General features: G+C 41.4%; 1 protein-coding gene across 1 annotated transcript in view; it reads right to left on the reverse strand.

Annotated features, from left to right (window-relative positions):
* Window positions 1–23,045, reverse strand: part of RHBDF2 (rhomboid 5 homolog 2) — a 46,464-nt gene that overhangs the window by 10,497 nt on the left and 12,922 nt on the right. Inside the window, exons 2-8 of the mRNA XM_074260814.1 lie at window positions 7,678–7,804; window positions 5,815–5,996; window positions 5,220–5,347; window positions 4,382–4,577; window positions 1,478–1,681; window positions 501–629; window positions 70–197 (exon numbers count right to left, since the gene is read on the reverse strand). Coding sequence (XP_074116915.1) covers window positions 70–197; window positions 501–629; window positions 1,478–1,681; window positions 4,382–4,577; window positions 5,220–5,347; window positions 5,815–5,958 — 929 coding nt within the window. The 5' untranslated portion in view covers window positions 5,959–5,996; window positions 7,678–7,804. The remainder of the gene's footprint in view (window positions 1–69; window positions 198–500; window positions 630–1,477; window positions 1,682–4,381; window positions 4,578–5,219; window positions 5,348–5,814; window positions 5,997–7,677; window positions 7,805–23,045) is intronic.

Below are 23,045 nucleotides of genomic sequence, written 5' to 3' on the forward strand. Positions count from 1 at the left end.
TCTCATCCCTTCCCTTCTCCATTCTATTAATTTTCCTCACTTTCTTAAGAACTCTAGATCTATACTCACAGGGGAATGTGTAGACCTTCAGGTGACTGGGGAGAAGCAGAGCGTGGGATCCCTCGGAAGTAGCTGGCAGAGAGTGGGGGTGACTCAAAGACATCATCAGGCATCGAACCCATCTCGTGCATATCGATCTGGAGAAGAGGGCACAGAGGAGTGAGCCAAGGGAAGAGTCACTTTCCAACTGTTTCAAGGATCTGCAGAAGAGGTCAAGGGGCAATGCCCCCATCCATTCTGAGGGCAGAGCATCACATTATCAATAAAGTTTAGTGCCTGATTAGGTGACATCCCAAATCAACCAATGGTCTGGTCCTTTGGCTCTGTCTTACAGGAAGGAAAACCTTAAGCTCCAAGACTGTCTCTGCAAATCTCTTCCTCAGCCTCCCCCAACCTTTATCCCAGGCCACAGGTAGGAGGGACCCAGACCCCAAGCTTGCCTTACTAAAAAATGAGGAGTCAAATGTGTCCACTCCATCCACCACATCCTCTTCATGGAAACTGGGGCAGGCAAAGCTTCGTTTGATCACCCGACGCTTCTGGCCCGCGGGTTCCAGTACAGATCGGCCCTGGTCAAGGGAGAAAACAAAGGTTAGCATACAAGTCGCTGACCAAAGCCAGCTCATAGAACATCTGGGCTTTTCCTCACTTCTATTCACTCCCTTCCCAATCTTGTACAGCTGTTAAAAGGAAGGAAATCAATATCTTCCACCTGTAGCTATCCTCTCCCATCCTGCCTAAAAGACTAATTGCCATTCTCCATCAACCAACCAGAAGGAACACTTCAGTGGGTGAAATAAGGCTGAAAGGGGAAAATAAAGAAAGAGGTCAAAAAGAGTTCTAGGAAAATCCTCAAATTACGTTGTATGATGTTAATTCCTGGGTGGGTGGGGATAAGAAACAGTCCTACTCTATATGTCCCTCTCTCCCCCACATCCTTCCATCTTTTTCCAGCTTTGTCCATTGACAGCTCGTATTATGGACTCCCCAACCACCTAGGGTCCTATATTTTTTTTATTCCCAGGGTTCTATCCTGCCTTTCCCCCAGGCAACAGCTGTCTTTCTCTAGCTTTTGATGAAGGCACAGAATGTAGTTTTGGGAGCCAGAGAGAGGGGCTACTGAGTGGTTGGGTAGAAAAGGAAAGAGAGAGCTGAAGGTAAAAGTTACAGGGGGAGGAGTCCAGTTGTAAAAGGCAAAAGATAATGGCCTGCAGAAATTCAGAGCTGGAAGGGATTCTAAAGGACCTCAGCCATCATCTAATTTAACCTCTAGGTGTGGAAAGTGATAAGAGGTCAAGTCCTTTGGATAGGAAGAGACAGAACTGGAATTTTAACCCAGATTTTCTAACTAAAATCCATGAATCTTTCTACCACACCACAGTGAATCAAGGACCTGAGACAGCTATGAATAACTCACCTTGAGGAGAGCAGCTGCAGCATGAAAGCTCATTTGTGCCACAGACATCCTCTTTCGACGGGGGAGGTGCGAGTAACCTGATCGAACACTGGTGAAGGAGCTGAGGGACAATACACCTGGGGTCAGGGGTGGCAGTGGGGCGTGGTGCCGGTCCACCTCATCTGGGTGTCGGAATGCTCGGCCCCGGGCAAGTGGATCCACTATCTAGAGGTGCAAAAAGAGCAAGTATGGGAAATTCAGGCAATCACAAAGGTTCTTAGTATAAAAGTATTACTGGGACCCCCCCCCAAAACAGACAAAGATGTATACCCACACCCATTCAAATGATACCTAACCTGGAAAGTTCTCTGCCCCTTGAACAAACACCATGCTTCCACACTGTAATGAATTCCTTTTTTTTTTTTAATAGTTTTTTTTCCTTCCAAATTCATGTAAAGATATTTTTTCTCCCACTCTTTTTTACTTCCCTCCTTCCCAAGACATTAAGCAATCCTTTAAACATTTCCATATCTGTCATTGTGTGCAAGAAAAATCAGATCAAAAGGGAAAAACCATGAGGAAAAAAACAGCAAACAAATAACAACAAAAAAGATGAAAATCCTATGCTTTGAGGTACATTCAGTCTCCATAGATCTCTCTCTCTGGATGCAGATGGCCATTTTCCATCCCAAGTTTATTGGAATTGCCTTGAATCACCACATTGCTGAAAAGAGCCAAGTCCATCACAGTTGATCATCTCTGTGATGAATTTGAATTCATTTCAAATGCAACTTTGACCATGAAACCTTCCTATATCCTTCCAATCCTCGCGTAGTATTGTTTTGAACTTTTCTATTGCATGATCACATAATATTGTGTATTATAGTTAGCTGCATCTTTCCCCCATGAGTAGCTTCCTACCGCCTCTCAGAAAAGAGACAACCTCATGCATGATATTTAAGGTCTTTTATGATCAGGTTCCAATCTCTCTTTCCAGGTTGCTTGATTCTACATTAATCCTCTTCACAAATTTTTGTTCCAGTTAAACTGGCCAATTTGATGGCCCTTGTATGTGCAATTTGATCTTCTCTCTATGTTTTTGCACATGTGATGTTCTTCCTCCCCCTCATCACCTTTACTTCTTAGGAAGCCCTGGCTTTCTTCCAGGTTCATCTCAAGTGCTCTCTCTTACAAGAGGATTTTCCTATTTTTCTCAATTGAGTGTCTCAAACTTTCTATTTACTTTATATAAACAGCATTTACTTCATTATTATCATCACAGATTTAGAACTGGATGGGATCTTAGAGAACTTCCAGTATGATCTCTTTTTTTTACAGATAAGGAAACTGAGGCTTAAGAAAGGTTAATTTATCCAAAGCCTAGAGTTAGCAACTGAAAGAGCTAAGATTTAAACTCAGGTTCCCAGACTCTTAATCCTCATCTTTCCACTGTAATATGCCTATAAATATTACCTTCTTCCAGAAGGTTTGGTAGGGGAAAGTAAGGTTGGGGACTTTACACAGTCCTCCCTCACTTAAAGCCAATTCACTTGCAAATCATGGCAACACCTCCCCGAAATCATGGAAGTCTTCCAGAGCACAGGACAAACAACCTCTGTGAGTAGCGGGAGACGCTCCTCACTGGGGACACAATCAAAACTGGCCAATTGGGCAACAATGCTCTTTTCTTTTCTTCCTTCCCTCCAAAAGTATATTTTACCCTTACCTGAAGGTGTTCTGGCCAAAGGAATGTAAATTTTGATCTCTGAAAACTCCTAAGATATCTTGGGGTTTATGCATTAGATTTTTCTTTTTTGTTAAAAAAAAAAAAAGCTCTTTCTTTTCAAAATATATGCATAGATAATTTTCAACATTTACCCTTACAAATCCTTGTTTCAATTTTTTTTACCCTCCCTCCCTTCCACTCCCTCTCCTAAACAGCAAGTAATTAAACATGTGTAATTCTTCTATACATATTTCCCCAATTATCATGCTGTACAGAAAAAAAATCTGATCAAAAAAGGAAAATAAAGAAAACAAAATGCAAGCAAAAAAAACAACAAAAAGTGAAAATACCATGTTGTGATCCACACTCAGTCCCCAAGGTCCTCTCTCTAGGTGCAGATGGCTCTCATGGACTAGATTTCTTAAGGATCATACCTTTACTCAAATTACTCTGGTTCTCACAGACAGACCAAGAATAAGTTCCGGGTCAAGCCCTACTTATTTGGTCTTTGTTTGGGCTCTGATTGGCTCAGAATGAATGAAAATAGCAACTGTTATCAGTTTTGGCCAGAAACCCTGAGGGTCTTCTCCACCCAGCTTGATATATATTTTTTGGATTGGGTAAGAGGCCTTTCTCTGCTTTATTTCTTACTTAGCCTTCATCACTGATTGGGCGTTACACCCTCAATCAAAGTGAGAGCTGTGGAAGATCTAACTTAAAAAGGCTCCCATTGCATCCAAGGCTGAAGTAGTTTAAATATATGCATTTCCATCTTTGTCTCTGGAGGAGAAAGTGAGGCTTATGACTTTGTTCAGCCCTCTTTCACTTAAATTCAATTCACTTGCATTCACAGTATTACCTCCCCTGAGGTCATGGTCCCCTTGGAGAAGGAAGGACAAATAACAACCAACCTTCTCCCAGTAGAACATAAACTCCTAGAAGGCAGGTCTTTTGCTTTTTTATATATCCCAACACTTAGCATATTGCTTGGCACATGATAAGTGCTTAATAAATGTTCACTGATTGATTCTTGAAGAACAGATATTTTTATTCTTGTCCTTTTCTGTGCTCAAATCCTAAAATCAGGTCTGGTAAACAGAAAGTGCTTAATACATTTAAAAAATGTATATTTTGTATATAACATCTAGCACAATGATTTACATACACCAGTGCTTGATAAATATTGTACTGGACCATACCTTGGGCATCTTGCAGGCTTTGGGGGACTCAATGCCCTGGAAAGAAGGCACCTCTTGGCTAGGGAGTTCCAGGTCTCTTTGGCAGGAAGCTTTCAGTTTGCCATAGCGTATACTGCAGTGGTGGAGACTCTTCCGATGCCAGTTCTGTCTCTTTCCATCCCAATCCTCACTGACACCGAACCACTGTGCAGTGCCCCTGTAGGAGCAAACACAGATCTGCTGTATGTGGTCCCTTCCAACCACATATTCAGGGTCTCACTGACCCAGTTAAAAAGGTCTCAGGTGAAAAGAGGAGAAAGGAAACACCCGTGGATGTGTGTTTCTGTGTGTCACTCCACTTTTCTGTCACTGTGTGTCACTCCACAGAAGCTCTTTAGTAAAAGGTTTACTCTTTTTCTTTTGCGTCTATGATCTTATCCTAGGCTCTATTCCTGGCATACTGGGACACTTTTCAGGGGATTACTTATCCTCATTGGACTGTGGTTTTCCCATCTGTTAAAAAGTCCTGCCCTCACCTCCTTGGGGAGAATGTCATATGGGTCAAATGAAATAATAATTACTTTGGATGCCAGAGGGATATATAAGCACAAATTTATATTTATGTTTTAAATTTATGCTTGTATTTATTTAATATTACACATATATTTATATGAGATATTTTATATATATATTACATATTTAACTTACATATATAACATATATTTATATGTATAATATATTACATATAATATGTATAAATGTAATAACATATATTTAAATTTATATTTATTTGCCCCCAAATAGATTGATGCTTCAGGCTCCTGGGGAGATGTGTGACAGATTAAAGGCTAGTGCTCACCTTCGGATGCTTTGGGACAAAGAAGCCTGGCGACGAAAGCCGGGACGGCGATCTGAACTGTTTTCATGCCATCGTCCTCGAGGCTCTTGCATACTTACGCTCTTCAAATAGGCTGGATTTCTAGGTCTCTGGAGGGGAAAAGGAGGAAGCGAGGGGACAGGGAAGACATTTTTAGTTCTCTAATTTGAATATTTCCTAGAATCCAGAGGCTTAGGGTCTGCTTCTTGTCCTGTACCCAAAAGGCAAGGCTAGTACAAAACTGGGGGGCAGGGTGAGAAAATGAAGAAATGAACTTCAATCTGAGGCCAGATTGTGGTGGTCTGTGGCACTGCATTAGGGGAAAGGCTACTAGCTCCATCCAGAGTCCTGGGCAGAGCTGGGAGAGGAAGGGAAGGACCCAGAGCTCGAGGTCCTACCTTCGTGTACCAAACTAACAAGGAGGCCACAAACTTCATCTAGCCATCCTCAGGTCTGCTCCCTATTCTGTGAACACACTTGTTACTCACTGGGAGGTAGCTGTCTCTCTATAACACGGTGTCAGACAAATTAGTGTGGGGTTACTAGCTAGTAACACCCCTTTCCCCGGCCCATTTACCTCAGGAGGCAGCATGCTGTCCTGTTCACCTGTGGCTGAGACCTCTGGAGGCGGGATAGTAATGGAGAGGTTGGGTGGCTTTCGGCTCTGTAGGCGGCTATTGGAAGAGGAGATACTTCCGCCGTTCTGGTCATTGGAGGCCATTGCAGGACAGAGGAGGGTCACAGACCCCAGCAGACTCTCTGAAGAAAAGATACAAGGGAGAGAACATGAGGTTTGGTCAGATTGGATAGATAACCTGGTTGGCAACTCTCTAGGGCAGGATGAGACTCACGATGCCCAGGAACAGGTAGGTGAATGGAACATTAAGCTGGTAGTCAGAAAGACCTAAATTCAAATTCAGCCTTGGAAATTTACTCCTGGTATGATCCTGGGTGAGTAAGTCAGTTAATCTCTGCCTGCCTCAACAAGGGAGTCTCCTCTCAAAGTTATTATGAGGTTAAATCAAGTGGTATAGATAATCTACATATCTACATATATGTATATCTATAAATCGATATACATATATATAGGCATAGATAGATAATGCATATATACATTTTAAAGTGCTTAACCCAGGGACTAAGGTAGAGATTAAAGTATATAGTAGGAACTGGGGGATATTTCTGTCTTTTTGTGACCTTCAACAATGACTGAGTAGGCAAATATTTTCAGCAAGAGGAAGAGGAATATCTGGTCCCCAGGAAGTTGGTCATAAATATTTGTTTTTACTTCTTAGTGCTTGCTACATAGTAAGTACTTAATAAATGCTTATCGATTGATGGATTTAGACTAGGAAAGCCTCCTTCCCCACTCCAGTCTCCTACTGACTTTTCTTTTGGTCTCTTCCCATTGCACACACCAATTATGGAGTAGAAAGGGGGACCCACTGTGCTAACCCCATCCTTTGGTCAGAGGCTTGGCAACAATTCAAGCAGTGGGGGCAGATTTCTGAGTCTATGGGGAAAAAGAAGTACTATTCCTATTTCTCTCTCTGTTTGTATGTTAGGAGGCGGGGGTGGGGGAGGCTGGCAGTGCAGAGTAGGAGGAGGGTCGTGGAATGGGAAGGAGGACAAAAGGGGAAAGGAATCCTGGGTGACCCCAATTACCGAGTCACAAACAAAAAACACTTCTGTAGCTGTACCCAGGATATGGTTATAAATTCCCTGGGCTGGGCTGATATGCAGGGAGAACACAACTATCCCAGGAGGGTTTCCTGCTCTGTGCTAGGAAGTGGTAGCTCATAAGGGACATGAAACTAAACTAAACTCATTTGCTTCTGACTCTGGTGGCCTCCTAGTTCCTATTTCAAGCTGGACCGAAACTATCTTATGTCCAAGGATTTTTAACCCTGTCATCCTAGAATATTCTCTTGCTACATCATGGCTGATTTCCCCTTCTTCACCCTTTCTGCCAACCCTGATGATTTTCCCCCTTCAGACTACCCGGTTAGTTCCTCTTTGTAATATCCTGAAAGAGAGGAAGCAGACTCACTAGGCCAGGGGTGGAGTGCTTGGCTCTGAAAACTGAGCAGATGCAGATTTAATCAGGTCAAAAACCTGTTCCCTTTCTACCCCAAACCCTTGAGCTGGGGCAGCTTTGGAATAGAAACAGTGAGCCAAGCTGGGCCAAACATGGTCTAGCCTGACAGGAGCCAGGGTTTGTCCTTTGCTCTCATATAAAAATGCAATCTGAATTTTTGGCAAGGCCCTTTCTCTACTAAAGAGTGTGCCGTGTCTGGTCCCCCTGGATTGGTGCAGACAGGAAGATGTGCCCCCATCAGATCCCGGGGTACAACAGGGGTACATAATAGAAGAAGAGAAGGGTATATTATGGAGGGAGGGGAAGGAGAGGAAAGGGGTCTCAAGGCTTTCTAGGTCTCACCATCAAAAGGGGGGCTCTATCCAACAAGCAGCTTCTTGAGAAGCAGGTGTTCTCAAACGGGATGGAAATGTCTTTGGAGCATTCTGCAGCCTTCCTCCTCACTCAGCAAGGGTCGCACCAAGAGACCCTGGAGAAGAGATAGACATACCGCCCGGCCCCAAGTCAGACTGAGATAGATTTCTTGTGATGCATTTACAGAGAACTCCTGAGAAAGAAAAAACTGGAGGGTGGTGGAGGACAGGAGAGAAAATAGAGAAGTGAAAAAGAGGAGAAAGAGAGACAAAGGGAGGGGGGAGAGAGAGAGGGAGGGAAACAGGGTGTGAGAGTAAAAGAGAGAGGGAAGAAAGGAGGAGGGAGGGAGAGACAGAGAGGCAGAGACAAAGAGAGACAAGAGAGGGAGAGAGACAGAGATAGAGGTGGGGGAGGGGGAGAGAGAAAGCCCAGATTGGGCCACAAAGCCACAGGGACAAATAGTCAGCAAAAGGGCTGGCCCAAGTCCTAGTTAATCTTCACACCTCCTCCAATTTCTACCTAGCACAGTGCTCTGCACATTGAATGTGTGTAATAAATGCTTGTTGAGTTGGAGCAGAATGGGGTCAACAGAAGTTTGCTTAGATCTTGAGACCGCCTCTTCACCCTAAGCCAAAGTACTGAGCTGCACAGTGAAGAGGCAGTCGGAGAGAACACATATAACCAGTATCTTTTTTTTTTTTTTTTTTTAAGGCAGTTGGAGAATTGGGTATATGGATACATGGTTCTCACGCTAGAAGTGTGAGCAATGCCAGGGACCCAGCTAGGAAGCATGAAACCAACCCACGAATCTGTCTTCTCCCACCACAGAATATTTCATTCTCATTAGAATGTAAGCTCCCCAAAGGCAGGGACTGATTTTGTTTTTTGCCTTTGCTCTCCAAGTGCTGAATACAAAATAAACACTTCATAAATGCTTATTGATGAACCTTCTTACTCATCTGACTGAGAGGAGACAGACTCAACATGCAGAATGAAACACAGCTATGTCCAAATGTGGGAATTTCTCTGCTGGGAACAGAAAGGAACCACCCTGTTTCTTTGTATCTTTTGAGACCAAAGCAGCTCAGAAGATTATGCAAATCTCAAGCCCTCTTCTTGGTCCAATGTCTTCCTCCTTTATTCCCTTTGTGAACTCATAGTTAAGGAGACCCAGACCTCTACCACTACCTACCTTCCTCTGCTCCCCCCCCCAAAAAAAACCTCCTCCTCCTAAACCACAAATGCTAAATTTATGCCCTTTCATCAAACCGATCTAAAGGGAAAGAAAGCACAGGAAAACATGAGCCAGCAGCTCCTGAAAACACTTCTGTATATAACTGGTATCATATTGCTTGTTATATCTCAAGGGATAGAGAAGGAAGGGAAAGAAGAGAATTTGGAACTCAAATTTAAAGATGTAATAGGGGAATATTTAATAAAATAAATAACAATATATTAAGCACCAAAAACAAAACAAAATATCCCCATGCTGGCAAGGAACTATTTCCAATGCCGACTCAAGGTCTGACTTCCTCTTAGTACTTGCTTTTGGGAGTGCAAGAAATAAAAGCAGCATGTACAGCAAAGAAAAGACAAGAGTCAGGGGGCCTAGACTGCCCTCTCTAGACCCATTTTCTCATCTATAAAATGCAAATCTTGGAGTCAATGATTTATGATGTTCCTTCCAAGTCTAAAGATGCAATAACTCTTTTACTCGGATTCTGTTCCTGTTAAGTCAAAATGCTGATTCTGTACTTGTAAAAACACTTCAGAGTCAAGTTCCGTCTTATTTGCCCTGGACCTAGAGTACACAAATCTTGATCCCAAAGATCCTTTGGTATTACTTTGTTGTTGAGTCATTCTTACAGTCATGTTTTACTCTCCATGACCCTGGGGTTTTTTCAGTAGAGATACTGGAGTGGTTGGCCATTTCCTTCTCCATTTCATTTTGCAGGTGAGGAAACGGAGATAAACCAAGTGACCTGCCCAAGATTACACAGCTAGGAAGTGTCTGAACCAGATGAAAATTCAGAAAGAAGAGTTTTTCTGACTCTATACCTACCACTGCCCATCGTGCCACCTTGCTTCCGAGGTTGATTATTATGCTTTTCCAATTTACTCTCCAAACAAACCAACCTATTTGTTATTCCTCCATGATAATCCAGATTTCATCTCTGTACCTGAAATATTCTCCCACCTCACATTTCTCTTAGAACCCCCAAAATCTTCAAGGATCTTGAAGGATCACTTCAAGAGCTATCTCCTTCCTAATTCTCCTAATTACTGTTTATTTATGTGTATATATATATATCCTATCTTGAAGGATCACTTCAAGAACTATCCCCATTCTAATTCCCAATTACTATCTATATTTATTATGTATATGTATTCTATGTATACCTATTGAATATCTTTTTATACATATTGAACACTTCAAGACCTATTTCCTTCCTAATTCCCCCAATTATTATATATTTATTGTGTGTATATATATATATATATACATGCAAATATATATATATAGTCTATGTATACAGATTGAGTATCTTATACATATTGAACACCTCAAGAACCATCTCCTTCCTAATTCCCCCAATACTAATATTTATTGTCTATTCTATGTATACATATTGAATTCCTCTAATAAAATACAAATTCCTTTAGGGCAGGGCCTTATTGAGTATTTTCTTTTAAGATTTAATTTCTTCCCTTCCACCATCCCCTGCCCAAAAAAAAAAAAAAAAAAAAGGCTTGGTCTCCCCATTCCTCTAGGCTGGAAGCACAAGGGCTACTTATGGCCAGATTCCACCACAGATAGGTCCCTTGATGTTCCATTTCTAGGGGTGGGCAAGTTTCCCTCCTAGGCAACTTGGCAGCTACTCCACCCTCCTTCCCTGGAGCCCAAGTCTCAGATGCCCAATGACTTAACACAGACACTCCTATCAGCACAGCCCGCTGCATCTCAGAACTGTCAAGCAATCCATCAATCTCAGCTTTCCTTAGAGCTGGAATTACAGGTAGGAACCGCCATACCTGGCCTGTTTAGTTTTTGCAATTGTATGCTCTGTACTTGGACACAGTAGGCTATAAATAACAAGTCAATCAAAGGCTGACAATCTGCCTGAGGTCCTACCTGTTTCATTAAGCACAGAACAACAGATTCGAGCATTTCCTTTCTCTGGCACCCCACAGGCTTCTGAGCGAGAGAAGACAGTACTTGGCTCTTGTGTGCTGCTCTGCTCCCCCCACCACTGAACTCTCCCCTTCCCTTTTTCTTCCTGTCCCCCAGCCTGCAAACTCTAGCTTACTCTGGGGGTAGCTCTAAGACACTGTCACTAACTAGGACCTCTTCTTGGAAAATTTCTTGGCAGTGCTTTCTCGGGGGCTGAGCTACTGAAGGAGGGCAGCAGGCGGGCAAGGGCACGGGAGGGCATCAGCAGGCGGGCAGGGCACAGAAGCCACCATTGTGTGGGCACACTGCCCCCAGTGCAGTGAGGTCAGGCAGAAAAGGGCATTCTGGGAAGCCCCCACCTATTTCCCTTGGGCTGTTACACTCAGTAGGCAGTCAGCAGTGAGGATGGGAACTTCTCTATGTAATTGTGTAATATCTATGTACTCTTGTAGTTTTTTTTATTTTTTGCTGGATGGTAATGAACCAGATTCCAGTGGGATCCAAAGACCTAGATTTGAAGCTGGAGCACTCATGTTCAAGTTCCAGCTCTACTACCTCCTGAACTTGGTCAAGACATTTAGAATCACAGTACTTTAGACATGGAAAGGAACTTTAAAAAAAACAAACAAACAAACAAACCCATCTTACTATGTCCTATCATTTTATAGGCAAAAATACCGAGGCCTAGGAAAGTTAACTATTTGCCCAAAATGACAAGGTCATTAAGTGCCAAGATTTAAACTGACTCTAAATCATACAACATCACTTCTCCCCTTCACCTCTGTGCTTCTGTTTGTTTATCTGTAAAATGAGGCTAATATTGGTACTATTTTCTTTATTGGTACCTAGACTTATAGACCTTGATCTCCTCAAAGAATTCTGGTTTCACTGCTATCAGGATGGAGAAAGATAACAGGGAAAACCCACTGTTTAAGGAGTCATTATCTGACTTTTTTTCATTATCTGAACTTGGAACCAAGGATTCTCACAAGGTACTAAGTCAGTGGAATTGATAGAGACAATAGTTATCTAATTTAGCATGGTTCAGGATGATTGATTTAATGGTTTCCTAGTGATATAATGATTGGTTTGTACTCATATAAGCAAGAAGCTCTCAGGACCAGAAAGGACAAGTGCACTAGAAGCTCTTGGAGGCTGAGACAGATTCATTCCATTGTCCACCTTTGTGGTGGCTGTAGGCTGAAGCACAAACCCTTGAAATTTGGAGAGATTCAGAGGGCAGAGAAGGAGGCAGGAGCTCAAGCTCTCAGAATCAAGACTAGAGAAGGCCTCCAAGAAAACTAGCTGAAGCCCCAGGAAGAGACAAGACTTTGAAAGAAACAATAAAGGATTTCGACTTTAATACCTGGCTACACTTGTGTGGTGATTACTCTGAACTGAAAATGAAGGCTGCTTCCAAAGACCCCAAGAAAACTTCAACAGGGAACATTACATTTTAGAGAAAATATTACTTTTTATTCCCATATTTCTGTTCAATAAAGCATTATTAAATAAAATTAAATAAATTAAATTTTTCTACCAACCTTGAAAAAAATCCTATTAACAGGTATTAAGTATCTCACTCTGCCATATTTTCAATGGCTTATCTGTTTTTTGCTTTTTATAAAATCAAACTGTGGAAAAAGTCAATTTTATGCATTCATAAATATCTTATTTCTAATGCTTACTGTGTATAAAATGCCAACCTAGAGTCAGAAAGATTCAAAAGTGGCCTCAGACACTAGGACTCTGGGAAAGTTACACAATCTTGTTTACCTCAGTTTCTTTATTTGTAAAATAAGCTGGAAAAGGAAATGGCAAACCATTCCAGTATTCCTGTCAAGAAAATCCCAAGAATCACAAAGAATAGGACACTATTGAAACGAATGAGCAGTACAATGTTTACTATCTTTGAAAACAAGGTCACTTACCTTCCCCCACCCCCACTCATTTTCCTAATCTATACAATGGAAGCAATTGATTTAGATGACTTGAATTCCCTTCCAGTTCTAAAATTCTCATCTTTTTACTATTAAAAATTATTGAGGACATGTCCAAAGAGTTTTTGTTTAAATGGGATATATTTACAGTTATTTGCTCTATTAGAAATAAAAACTCATTTTGAATTTGTAGACCTTCTGAAATGGTTTCAGAGACCCTCCAGGATTCTCTGGACCATGTTTTCAGAACCAATGATTTCTATTACCTGTGGACCATACCCAATGAAAATATTAAATTTTTAAAAAGGATAATACAGATGAAATCAGAGATTCTTTGGGCAAGTTGGATTGGTTCCCCTGGAAATTCCCAGTATGATAATCCTACTCTGCCTAGACAAGGCTCCACTTTTAGAAGAGGTTGTATTGGGAGAGGAGGTGGAATAGAATTTGTATCATTGAGACAGTATTGGTATAGTGGAAAGAATATATAATAAAAAAACCATTTAAAAAATTTATAGAGATGCATTTTTTTTCCTTTTTGATCAGATTTTTCTTGTGCAGTATGATGAATGTGGAAATATGTTTTGAAGAATTGCACATGTTTAACCTATATTGGATTATTTGCTGTCTAAGAGAGAGAGGGTAGGGAAAAATTTTTGGAACACAAGGTTTTGCAAGGGTGAATGTTGAAAATTATATTTGCATGTATTTTGAAAACAAAAAGCTATTATAAAAAATAAAAATACTTTATTGCTAAAAAACAAAAAAGAATTTATAAATATGAAAATAAAAACAGATTTGAAGTGAAGGGACTGGGTTTGAATTTTATTTCTGAAACTTATTTCTTGTATGACCTTAAGTCAGACTGTTTACTATTCTGGACCTCAGTTTGCTCACTTGTAAAATGAGATTTAGAATAGATTATCTCTGAGTTCTCTTCTAGTCAATAATCAAAAATCAAGTAATCTGATGATTTATTAAAAGCAAAAGACATTTAAATTCTTCTCTTACTCAATTCCCTTTCCCAAAAATAAAAAGATGAAAGGGGTTCTTATCCCAACAGTGCCATTCAATAATGCTGTCAAACCTATATATTTTTTCTTAATTAAAACTTTTAATTTTCAAAACACATTCATGTATAACTCTTTCAAAACCTTATGTTCCAAAATTTTCCCCCTTTCTCCCACTCTCTCCTCCCCTAGACGGCAAGTAATCCAATATATATTATAAACATGACTACATGTCTTTAAGCTTCATTTTCCTTATCTATAAAATTAGGAGAAGGCAGCTAAGGTGTGGACAAAATGTTGGGTCTGGAGTAAGGACAACCTCACTTCAAATCCAAGCTCAGACCCTTACTAGCCAGGTGACCCCAGGCACATTGTTTAACTGTTTGTCTCAGTTTCCTCATCTGTAAAATGAGCTGAAGAAGAAAATGGCAAACCACTCTACTATCTTTGCTAAGAAAATCCCAAATCGAGTCACAAAAAGTGAAACATAACTAAAAATGACCAAACAGTAACAACAAAAATGAGAAGGGTTGACTAGTTCTCTCTTAAGGTAGCTCCCAGATGTGTAATATGAAGAAAAGAAAAAAAAAAAAAAGCAAAGCAAAATATTCCCTTCTTTTTTCAGGTCATAAATTGTATGGCACTGAGGGACCACCCAGGAGGCCATATATAAATTCTGCAAAAAAGAGAGAGGGTAACTAGATTCAAGAAAGCAACCTCCTGATCCTTTCTAGAGGGCAGGACTCAGAAAGTGGTTGGGCTAACAGTTTCAGTGACACTCCCTGCAAAGTTGGTGAATGTTGCCTCACTCCCTCACCCTGTCACTACCCTATAAGCTCAAGGTCTGGAGGAGACCAGATGGCAGACAGAAAGCAGAAGAGAGTACCATGCTCCCTAGGGTAAAAGTCCCTGCCTTGAATTTCTCTCTTACCCTAGAAGGTATTGCTCATGGTAGAGGAAATTGCAACATCCTGGGACCAGGGCTCCACCACGTTGGTACAGCCACAACAAGCTCTCCACATGACTAACCAGGTGCCCAGTATAGCCATAACAGAGGACTAGAGAGGAAAGGATCTGTTTCTCTACCTTGCTATTCTTATCCCAGCCTAGAAAATGTCTGTCTCTCTTTTCTTCTTCCTCTTCCTCCTCTTCTTCTTCTTCCTCCTCCTCTTCTTCCCCTCCCTCTTCCTCTCTCCCGCCTTCCAATCCTCTGTGTGTGTGTGTGTGTGTGTGTCTCTCTCTCTCTCAGAAATAAGTACGGCTGAGCACAGAGGTTTTAGATTTGGAAGGAACATTAGGGGTCTATTTTCATTTTACAGAGGTGGACACAAAGCCAGAGAAGTGATTTTTTCACACACCCAAGGAAGCAGGGAGTGATAGTAGGGATTATAGGGGATAATCCTCCCTAGAATTACCATGGGGCTCACTTTGGGAAAACCTGTAAGTCCTGATGGAGGAGGAAGAGCAGTAGAGAGGCTGTGTACTAGAAGTCAAATCACCTGGAGGGAGCTCCTACATGTCCTTTTATATCTATCTTTTCCCTTCCCATTTAAAAAAAATCTCCCCCACCTCATCAAGCCCTCAAACTACAACAATTAACAGTGGCCTTGCTTCAAAGATCAGACATGGCAGCCACATTTTCCTTAGGTTGGGATCCAAGCAGGAAAAGGGCAGGGAAGTAGACAGGTACAAGAACCATCCACTTGGGGAAGCAGGTTTTCCAGGAAAGGGTGGGGCTAGTCAGCCACTCCCAGCCTAGCCAATCTCAACATCTCCAGGCTACCAAGAAAAGACAGGTAGGCCCAGCTACTGCTAAATCAGGCACCCACTTTCTCTGAGTATTCAGCTCTCCAGTTCAACTCTCACCATGGACATCCTAAGTGGGCATCAGGAGCACAGGTCAGTCGGGTTATGACCTGCTCTTAGATCAGACAGAGATATTTTCCCATCCATCACCAAGAAGAGAATCTTGTTTTGATTAATTGGCTAAAAGATAAATTTTTTTTTATTGCCGATTACACATATACTATAAGAGTGACCCTAAATCTATGGAATATAGCCAAAGCAGTTCTTAAGAGGCAAATGCATAATACTGGCTGCCTATATTTAATAGGAAAGAGGAAATTAATTGTTCTTAATAACAGAACAACAACAGCATTACGTGAACAGAATATATATTTTTTAAAAATGAAATAAACAAGATATGAGAGGAGAGAAAAGTCTTTTTTTTTTTTAATCATAGTTTTTACTGTCCCTGACAAATGTCTAGCTTTATTGAACAGGTTTCATGGCCCATCCTGCCCAGGATATGTTCCACTGATAGTAGAACAAGCAAAGAGGAGGATAACAGCTGAAGATAAATGAATGGAGAATTGTCCAGGAAAGGGATTTGAACAAGGGGCCTTCCCTCCATCACTCAAGTGACATGATCAGGAACCCAAAGGGGGAGGGAAGGGTGGGGATGGAGAAGGGTCTTGGGGTGGGGTTAGTGAAATCCAGTCACCTGAAATCAGAAAATGAAACTACGTTGACTTGCAGGCCAAGTCTGGAGCTGGGGGGAAGAGGATGAGTCAGCTGAACTCATCGGTCTTCCCAGAGTGGATGAGGAGTTCTAACAACAGCTCTGGGGATGGCCAGGGAACCTAACCTGGCTGAATCACAGGATGAGGCAGGAGCCCCAAAACAGGTTCTGTCCCAAAGGTAAACATGACTCCCAGGCTGCTTCCCCACCACGGAAACCGAAACCTGACTCCCTCTAACTCCCAGTGGCCTTTCTGGGAACCCAGGCCGTTTTTAGAAAGCTGCAAAGAGGAAGCAGGAGCTGCACCAGCACACACCCACTGAGTACTCAGCAGCAGAACTCAGTTGTTCTGACCTCATGGAGAGAATCCCAGGACCTCCCCTCAGGTTTCCCCCGCCCCCGCAGAAAAAGCAGCTTTGGTCAGATGACCATCCACCCAACACAGCACCCAAGTCATCCAGTCATTCAGCAAAAGATCATCCTTTCCGCAGAAGTCGGGAGGGGAGGGCTGCAGGGACGGAGGAAAAGGGCAGGAGGGAACCTGTCGGTCTTATCTCTCCTTCTGGAACCCAGTATTTGCCTTTAGCACATTGCCAGGTACATAACAATTACTCAATAAGTGCTTTTAAACTAGTTGGGAAGGGAGACGCCTAAGCCTTGGGACTGGAGGTGGCCAGGATCTCCACTTATGGTTATGGAGATCATAAAAAGGGGGAGGGAAAAAAGCATCAAGGATGGTAAAGAAAAAAGCAAAACGAAAAACTTCGTAGTGGCTTCCTGCGGGTCAAAGAGTAATTCTCCCTCCCCCAGACTCACAACTACCTTCCCGAGAAAACCCCAGAGAGTTGGCAGGTCTGCATGGTTGTGAAATAAACACATCACATACCAGTCTAGCTCCCCTGGGACAGACTCAAAGAAGACAGGAAGCTCTTTTTGGCCCAAATCCTCTCCTCTCCAAACCATTCGGGAGATGTTCCTCCAGAATGGGGGTTCCTGATTGGCTCAAGAGTTCTCGGCTCTCCAACATTCCCATTCCTCTGTCTGTCCCAGAGACAAGGTCAGAAAGGCAGTGCCAGTGTGCCTGGTCTGGAGGGATGCCCCAGACTCTGTCTGAGCCACCTGGTTCTTCTAGCCTGATTCGGGTCCCTTTGGTCCATGGCCACAGAGACCTAGGCCCACTCAAGGTACAGAACTCTCCCGAACCCAACTCACGAAGCTCTCCTACAATGCTTTGCAAACCACATGTTGCAACTGCAGACTAGAAGGTGGAGGAAACGGGTTAGATGGCAATCTCCTAGAGTCCCAGTAAACAGTGTGAAGGGGGAGGGGAAAAGTAGTCATCTACTTTTCACATTGCTCCTTCACTCTGGGCTGTGGCCCAAAACAGCTCAGTCTTACCTCTCCCTCTATCCTACTTAGGCTGGATATTAGTCAGTTTGGCTTCCCTCAGATGGTGAGCTCTTTAAGAAAGAAGTTTTGTTGTTTGTTTTTTTTTTTAATTAAAATTTTTTTAAGTAATATAAAAAAAGAAGGGGGTGGGGGTGAGAAACAAAGAAGGTCTTAACCTTTCTTTGTATTTCCAGTGCTTGGTGTACTGCCTGACACACAGAAGGCATTTAATTAATGCTTGTGGACTTCACCTGAATTAGCAATCACTTGGTTACTGGAAGGTGAGACAATTAGGACACAACCACTCCTCGACAGTACCTCAGACCCAAAGAGAGCCAAGTGCTTGGAGCATCTTGAGAAGTCAGAGTTTAGATATCAAGATGCTCTCTGTGGACAATATCCCTACAGCTTTCCCCAGAGATGCAGCAATTATGTTTCTGTGGTAAAAAGTGGACTCCAGTTCAGATTAAAAAGTAATTGACGAAATTCTCCTCTACTCCCCACTTTGGGTAGCTCAGTGCCCTATTCAGAATCCCTGCTGCTATAGGATCTTTGAGAACTTGGCATCCTTAAAAATTATTCCAGGGGGCAGGTAAGTTGAATGGAACATTCACTGGTTCTGAAGTCAGGAGGACCTAAATTCAAATATGGCCTCAGACACTTACTAGCTGTGTACTCATTTAATCCTGAATGAGTCTACAAAAAGAAAAGAAAGAAGGAAAAAAACCCCAAATATTCCACAAAAGAGATTTTCTCCCTCTGTGCTCCAAGCCCATTTCCCCCATGCCCACTACACACAATTATCTTGGAGCTGGGGAAGGGCTTCAATTTACATTATTCCTCTTCTTACTGCCAACAGATCTCCATCTCCAAGAACTTTCCGTGTGGGGTGTGACCCAGGGGAGCCTTCAGGATCTTTGGGCAGGAAGGTGCTTTAAATTCAATCCAAGCAGCCAGGCCACTCTTATCAGTGCCCATCTCCTAGGAAGGAACCTCTACAGCCTTCTTGGTGCACTTCCAATGAGTGACCCTCCCATGCAAGGTGTGGGAGAAATGTCTCTGTCTCTTGTCATCTACCAGCCACGTGACCCTAATCTTACTTAATTTTCTCTCTTCAGGCCTCATTTTCCATTTCTATAAAATGGATATAATACTGCACTAACTACCTCAAAGGGTTAATTAATGACTATTAAATGGGTTAACATGGGAAAAGGCTTTAAAATGCCAAAGGTGCCATAAAAATGTAAGATGAGATTACTAACCTAATTAAAGCAGCTGTTAACCACAGCAAAGGCAGGCAGTCACTGTCAGTCAACAAGCATTTATTAAGTACTTATTATGTGCCAGGCTCTGGGCTTAAGTGATGAGGATGTAAAGAAAGGCAAAAACACATGGAGCGCCCATTCAATTGAGGGCAGAGCCAGGGAAAGGGCACAAAGAAAGGACAAATGGAAGGGCCTGCTTTTAAATTCTGGCTCTGCTCCCAGTGCAAGTGAAATCACCTCTCTGAGCCTCAAATCTCATTTACAAGGGAGGGGAAGTTGGACAAGGATATCACTGAGGCCCTTTTCCAGTCCTAAATCCTGACACTCCATACTGTGCTTTTAAAACACTCTCAGAGACAATTAGATGTGCAGAGGATAGAGCCTTTGCTCTGGAGTCAGGTGGACCTGAGTTTAAATGTAGCCTTAGCAGCTGTGTGATCCTAGGCAACTCACCTGCCCCTGTTTCTCCTCCATTTTCTCATTTGAAAAATGAGCTGGAGAAAGAAATGGCAAATGGCAAACCGTTCCAGTATCTTAGCAAAGATGGGGTCAAGAAGAGCCAGACATTGACTGACAAATGACTGAACAGTAATAGTTACAAAGCAAGGACATAACTGCTTTGTCATTCACTTATTTCTTCCCTTAAAAAGAATCCTGCCAAACACATGCACTAAAAAGCTAGTTAACTAGACTTCCCAGAATACTGACTGGGGCTGGTTTCCCAGAATAAGTCTTAACAGAGACAAAAGAGCCTAATTGCGTGCTAGAGCACCCAAGCAGCCTTCCTGGAGATCCTAGCTTGGTCTAGATACTGCATTAATTCCTTGAATGTCTCTTCAACATGGAGTTAAGGTGGAAGGGAAGTGAACTTAAGTTAGAAAATTTGGGTTTGACTTCTCCTGTAAAATGGGGAGAGGAGGTAGCTAGTGGAGAGAGCAGTGGACCTGGAGTCAGAAAGACCTGAGTTAAAATTCAGACGCTTATTAGCTGTATGATTCCCTCAATTTCCTGATGTGTAAAATGAAATGGCAAACCTCTCCTTTGCCAAGAAAACTCCAAATGGGGGGTCACAAAGAGTCAGACATGACAGAAAGAACTGCAGCTACTTGCTTAGTTACTGAAAATAACTGGCAGATGTGATTTCCCCTTCCCCTCTCCCCAGCTTTTCAGTTTCCTTTTAAATACAGTGTTCCCTGTTAGAATGTAAGTTTCTGGCAGGGACCACCTTTTTGCTGGCATTTATATTCCCAGGGTTTAGTACAATGGCTAGCACATAAAGAGCACTAAATAAATGAGCTAAGCCACTGTCAGTGACAGCTATAAGACTGTGGAAAATGTGAAAGGACCAGAGAAAACCACCTTTTCAAAAAAAGGGAAGAGAATAGAATTTGCAAACTCTAAGCTTCTTTTTTTGGTTCCTGGGAAAATTCTGTAACAGATCACTAAAGAGATGGTTGGTGAACTTCTAGAAAAGGAAAGAACCAGCAAGGCTTTTTTCTTGCCAAACTAGCCTTCTTTCTTTCTTCTTTTTTTTGGGGGGGATGAGGTTATTGAACTGGTAGATCAGGGGAATTATTCTTCTGGGAAAGATGGAAATTGGTGGAAAATATGATAATACTGTTAGATTTATTTGAAACTGATTGATCACCCTCAAAGCAACTTTTAATAGTTTACTATCAACTCAGTAGGAGGTCACCAGTGGAGTGCCACAGTGATCTATGCTGGATACCATTCTGTCAAACTTTTTTGTCAGTGACTTGGACAAAGCTATTAATAGTATTCTCATAAAATTTATTGATAAAAACAATATAATAGCTAATAATAAGTAATATTTATATAGTGCTTACTATGTCCCAGGCACTATGCTAAGCACTTTATTTTATTTGATCATCACATGCCTGGGAAGTAGGTGCTATTATTATCCCTATTTTACAAATGGGGAAACTGAGGCAAGGGGGAGAAGTTGGTCTGTTTCTTTTTAAAAAGGACTTGTCCAGGATTATACAGCTACTAAGTGTCTAAAACTGGATTTGAACTTAAATTTCTTGACTCTAGATCCAACACTTTATCCACTGAACCATATTGCTGCCTTAAATGACAAAATGACAAAAAATAAAACAAAAAAAAAAAGGGATAGTTACTACACAGGATGACAGTCAAGATCCAAAAAAGCTAGAGCAGGCAAAGTCTAAAAAGATGAAATTCAATATAGACATAAATAAAGTTAAAAATCAATTTCACAAGTATGTGATTAGAGAAGCATGATTCAGCAGACTGGGGGTGGGGGTGGGGAGGATGTTATACTATAGCAATGCAAGATGGCATCCAAAAAAAGCTAATGATCTAGGGATATATAGCTTCTAAGGAAAAAATTGATAAGGTAGACAATCTTGAGTCCATTTCAAAAGAAAATTAATTGAAGAAACTAAGGATGTTTGGTTTATAACACAAGAGGAGGGCAGGGGGAAATAATAACCAAGTATTTTGGAGGATCATTTCATGAAAGAGGATTCAAACTTGTTCTGTTTCTTCCCAAAGAGAGAAGCCCAGCTGCAAAGAGGCAAACGCAAATTTCTTTTTTGTTTTTTTTATTGAAGCTTTTTATTTTCAAAACAGATGTAAGGATAATTTTTCAACATTGGCCCTTGGCAAACACAAATTTCTTACCAATTTATTATTTCATTTCAGTTGTGTCTAACTCTTCATAACCCCATTTGGGCTTTTCTTGGCAAAGATATCAAAGTGGCTTGCCAGTTTTCCTGCAGCTTATTTTACAGATAAGGAAAGTGAGGCAAACACAGTAAAGTGACTTGCTCAGGGTCACACAATTAGTAAGTGTCTGAGGCTGCATTTGAACTCAGATCTTCCTGACTTCAGATCTCAGGGATCTACTTATTATACCACCTCACTTCTTCCTAACAATTAGAAATATCCAAAAGTAGAATAGGCTGCCCTCAAGAGACTTCTCCCTGAAGCTGAGGAGAGATGATCCCTAGTTAAGTATGTTATAGTGGGAAATCATTTCATTTTTAATTGGGCTTAATTGCTAAGGTCTCTTCCACTTCTCAAAACCCATGATTCCGAAATTGGTAAGGGCTGGGAATATAAATTTTGGATTAGTGAAAAAAATGGGATTTCAGTCCATGAGCTCAAGAAAAGTATACTGACTATATCAAGAAAAAATAGAGAGAAAAGAGGCAGGGGAGGAAGAGCCAAGATGGAATGGTAAGTACCAGTATAGTGAGCTTCCCTCCAAAAAGATGTAAAATAATTAAGGCAAAAATCTAACCCTAAACAGAAAGCTACACTTCTGTCACTTTGAATCAATAAAGTTTTACAGGGCCTGAGTCTATCAAACCCAGGTCAGGAACTTGCAGCACTCAAATGGAAGGGGAAAGGTTGGTGGAGAGAGAGAGGAAACTATCAGATTTTCCCTGGATCAGGGGCTTTGAAGCACTAAAAACCTGCAGGTCCCTGACATATTTCTAAAATCTTGAAATACAGAATAACTCAACACACAATGCCCCAAGAAAGCAGCAACAAGAAGCAGCTATTTCCTCCAGAAATGTGGTGGAGTCTAACCCTCACAAGTCTGAGTCAGGAAGCTAGCTGGATAAATGGGCAAATTAAAAAATAAAATCTCACCATAATGAGCATATAATGGTATTGATGCTCAAGACACATATGCAAAAGAGAATGAATGACTCTAAAACATCTATTAGCAATGCCTCAGAAAAAGAAAAACATAAAACATACCCCCACCCCCACTTGGACTCAAATTCAACAAAAATTCCTGGAAGAAATGAAGTAAGAGTTAAAAAAAAAAAAAAAAAAAAAAAAAAAAAAAAAAGCTTTTTTTTTTTGTAATAGAGTGAGAATGCTTGAGGAAATTTTTGGAAAAGAAATGAGACATGGAAGAAATGGAAGGGAATTAACAGCTTGGCAAAATGATATAAATCAATAAGAAATATGAAAACAAAGTCAAATATCTGGAAAAAATAGAAGAAAATATAATATATTTCATAAAAAAAAACAAGCAAACAAACCAACCTTAAATAA

This window comes from Sminthopsis crassicaudata, chromosome 4 (genome assembly GCF_048593235.1).
Source record: "Sminthopsis crassicaudata isolate SCR6 chromosome 4, ASM4859323v1, whole genome shotgun sequence".
Taxonomy (NCBI): domain Eukaryota; kingdom Metazoa; phylum Chordata; class Mammalia; order Dasyuromorphia; family Dasyuridae; genus Sminthopsis; species Sminthopsis crassicaudata.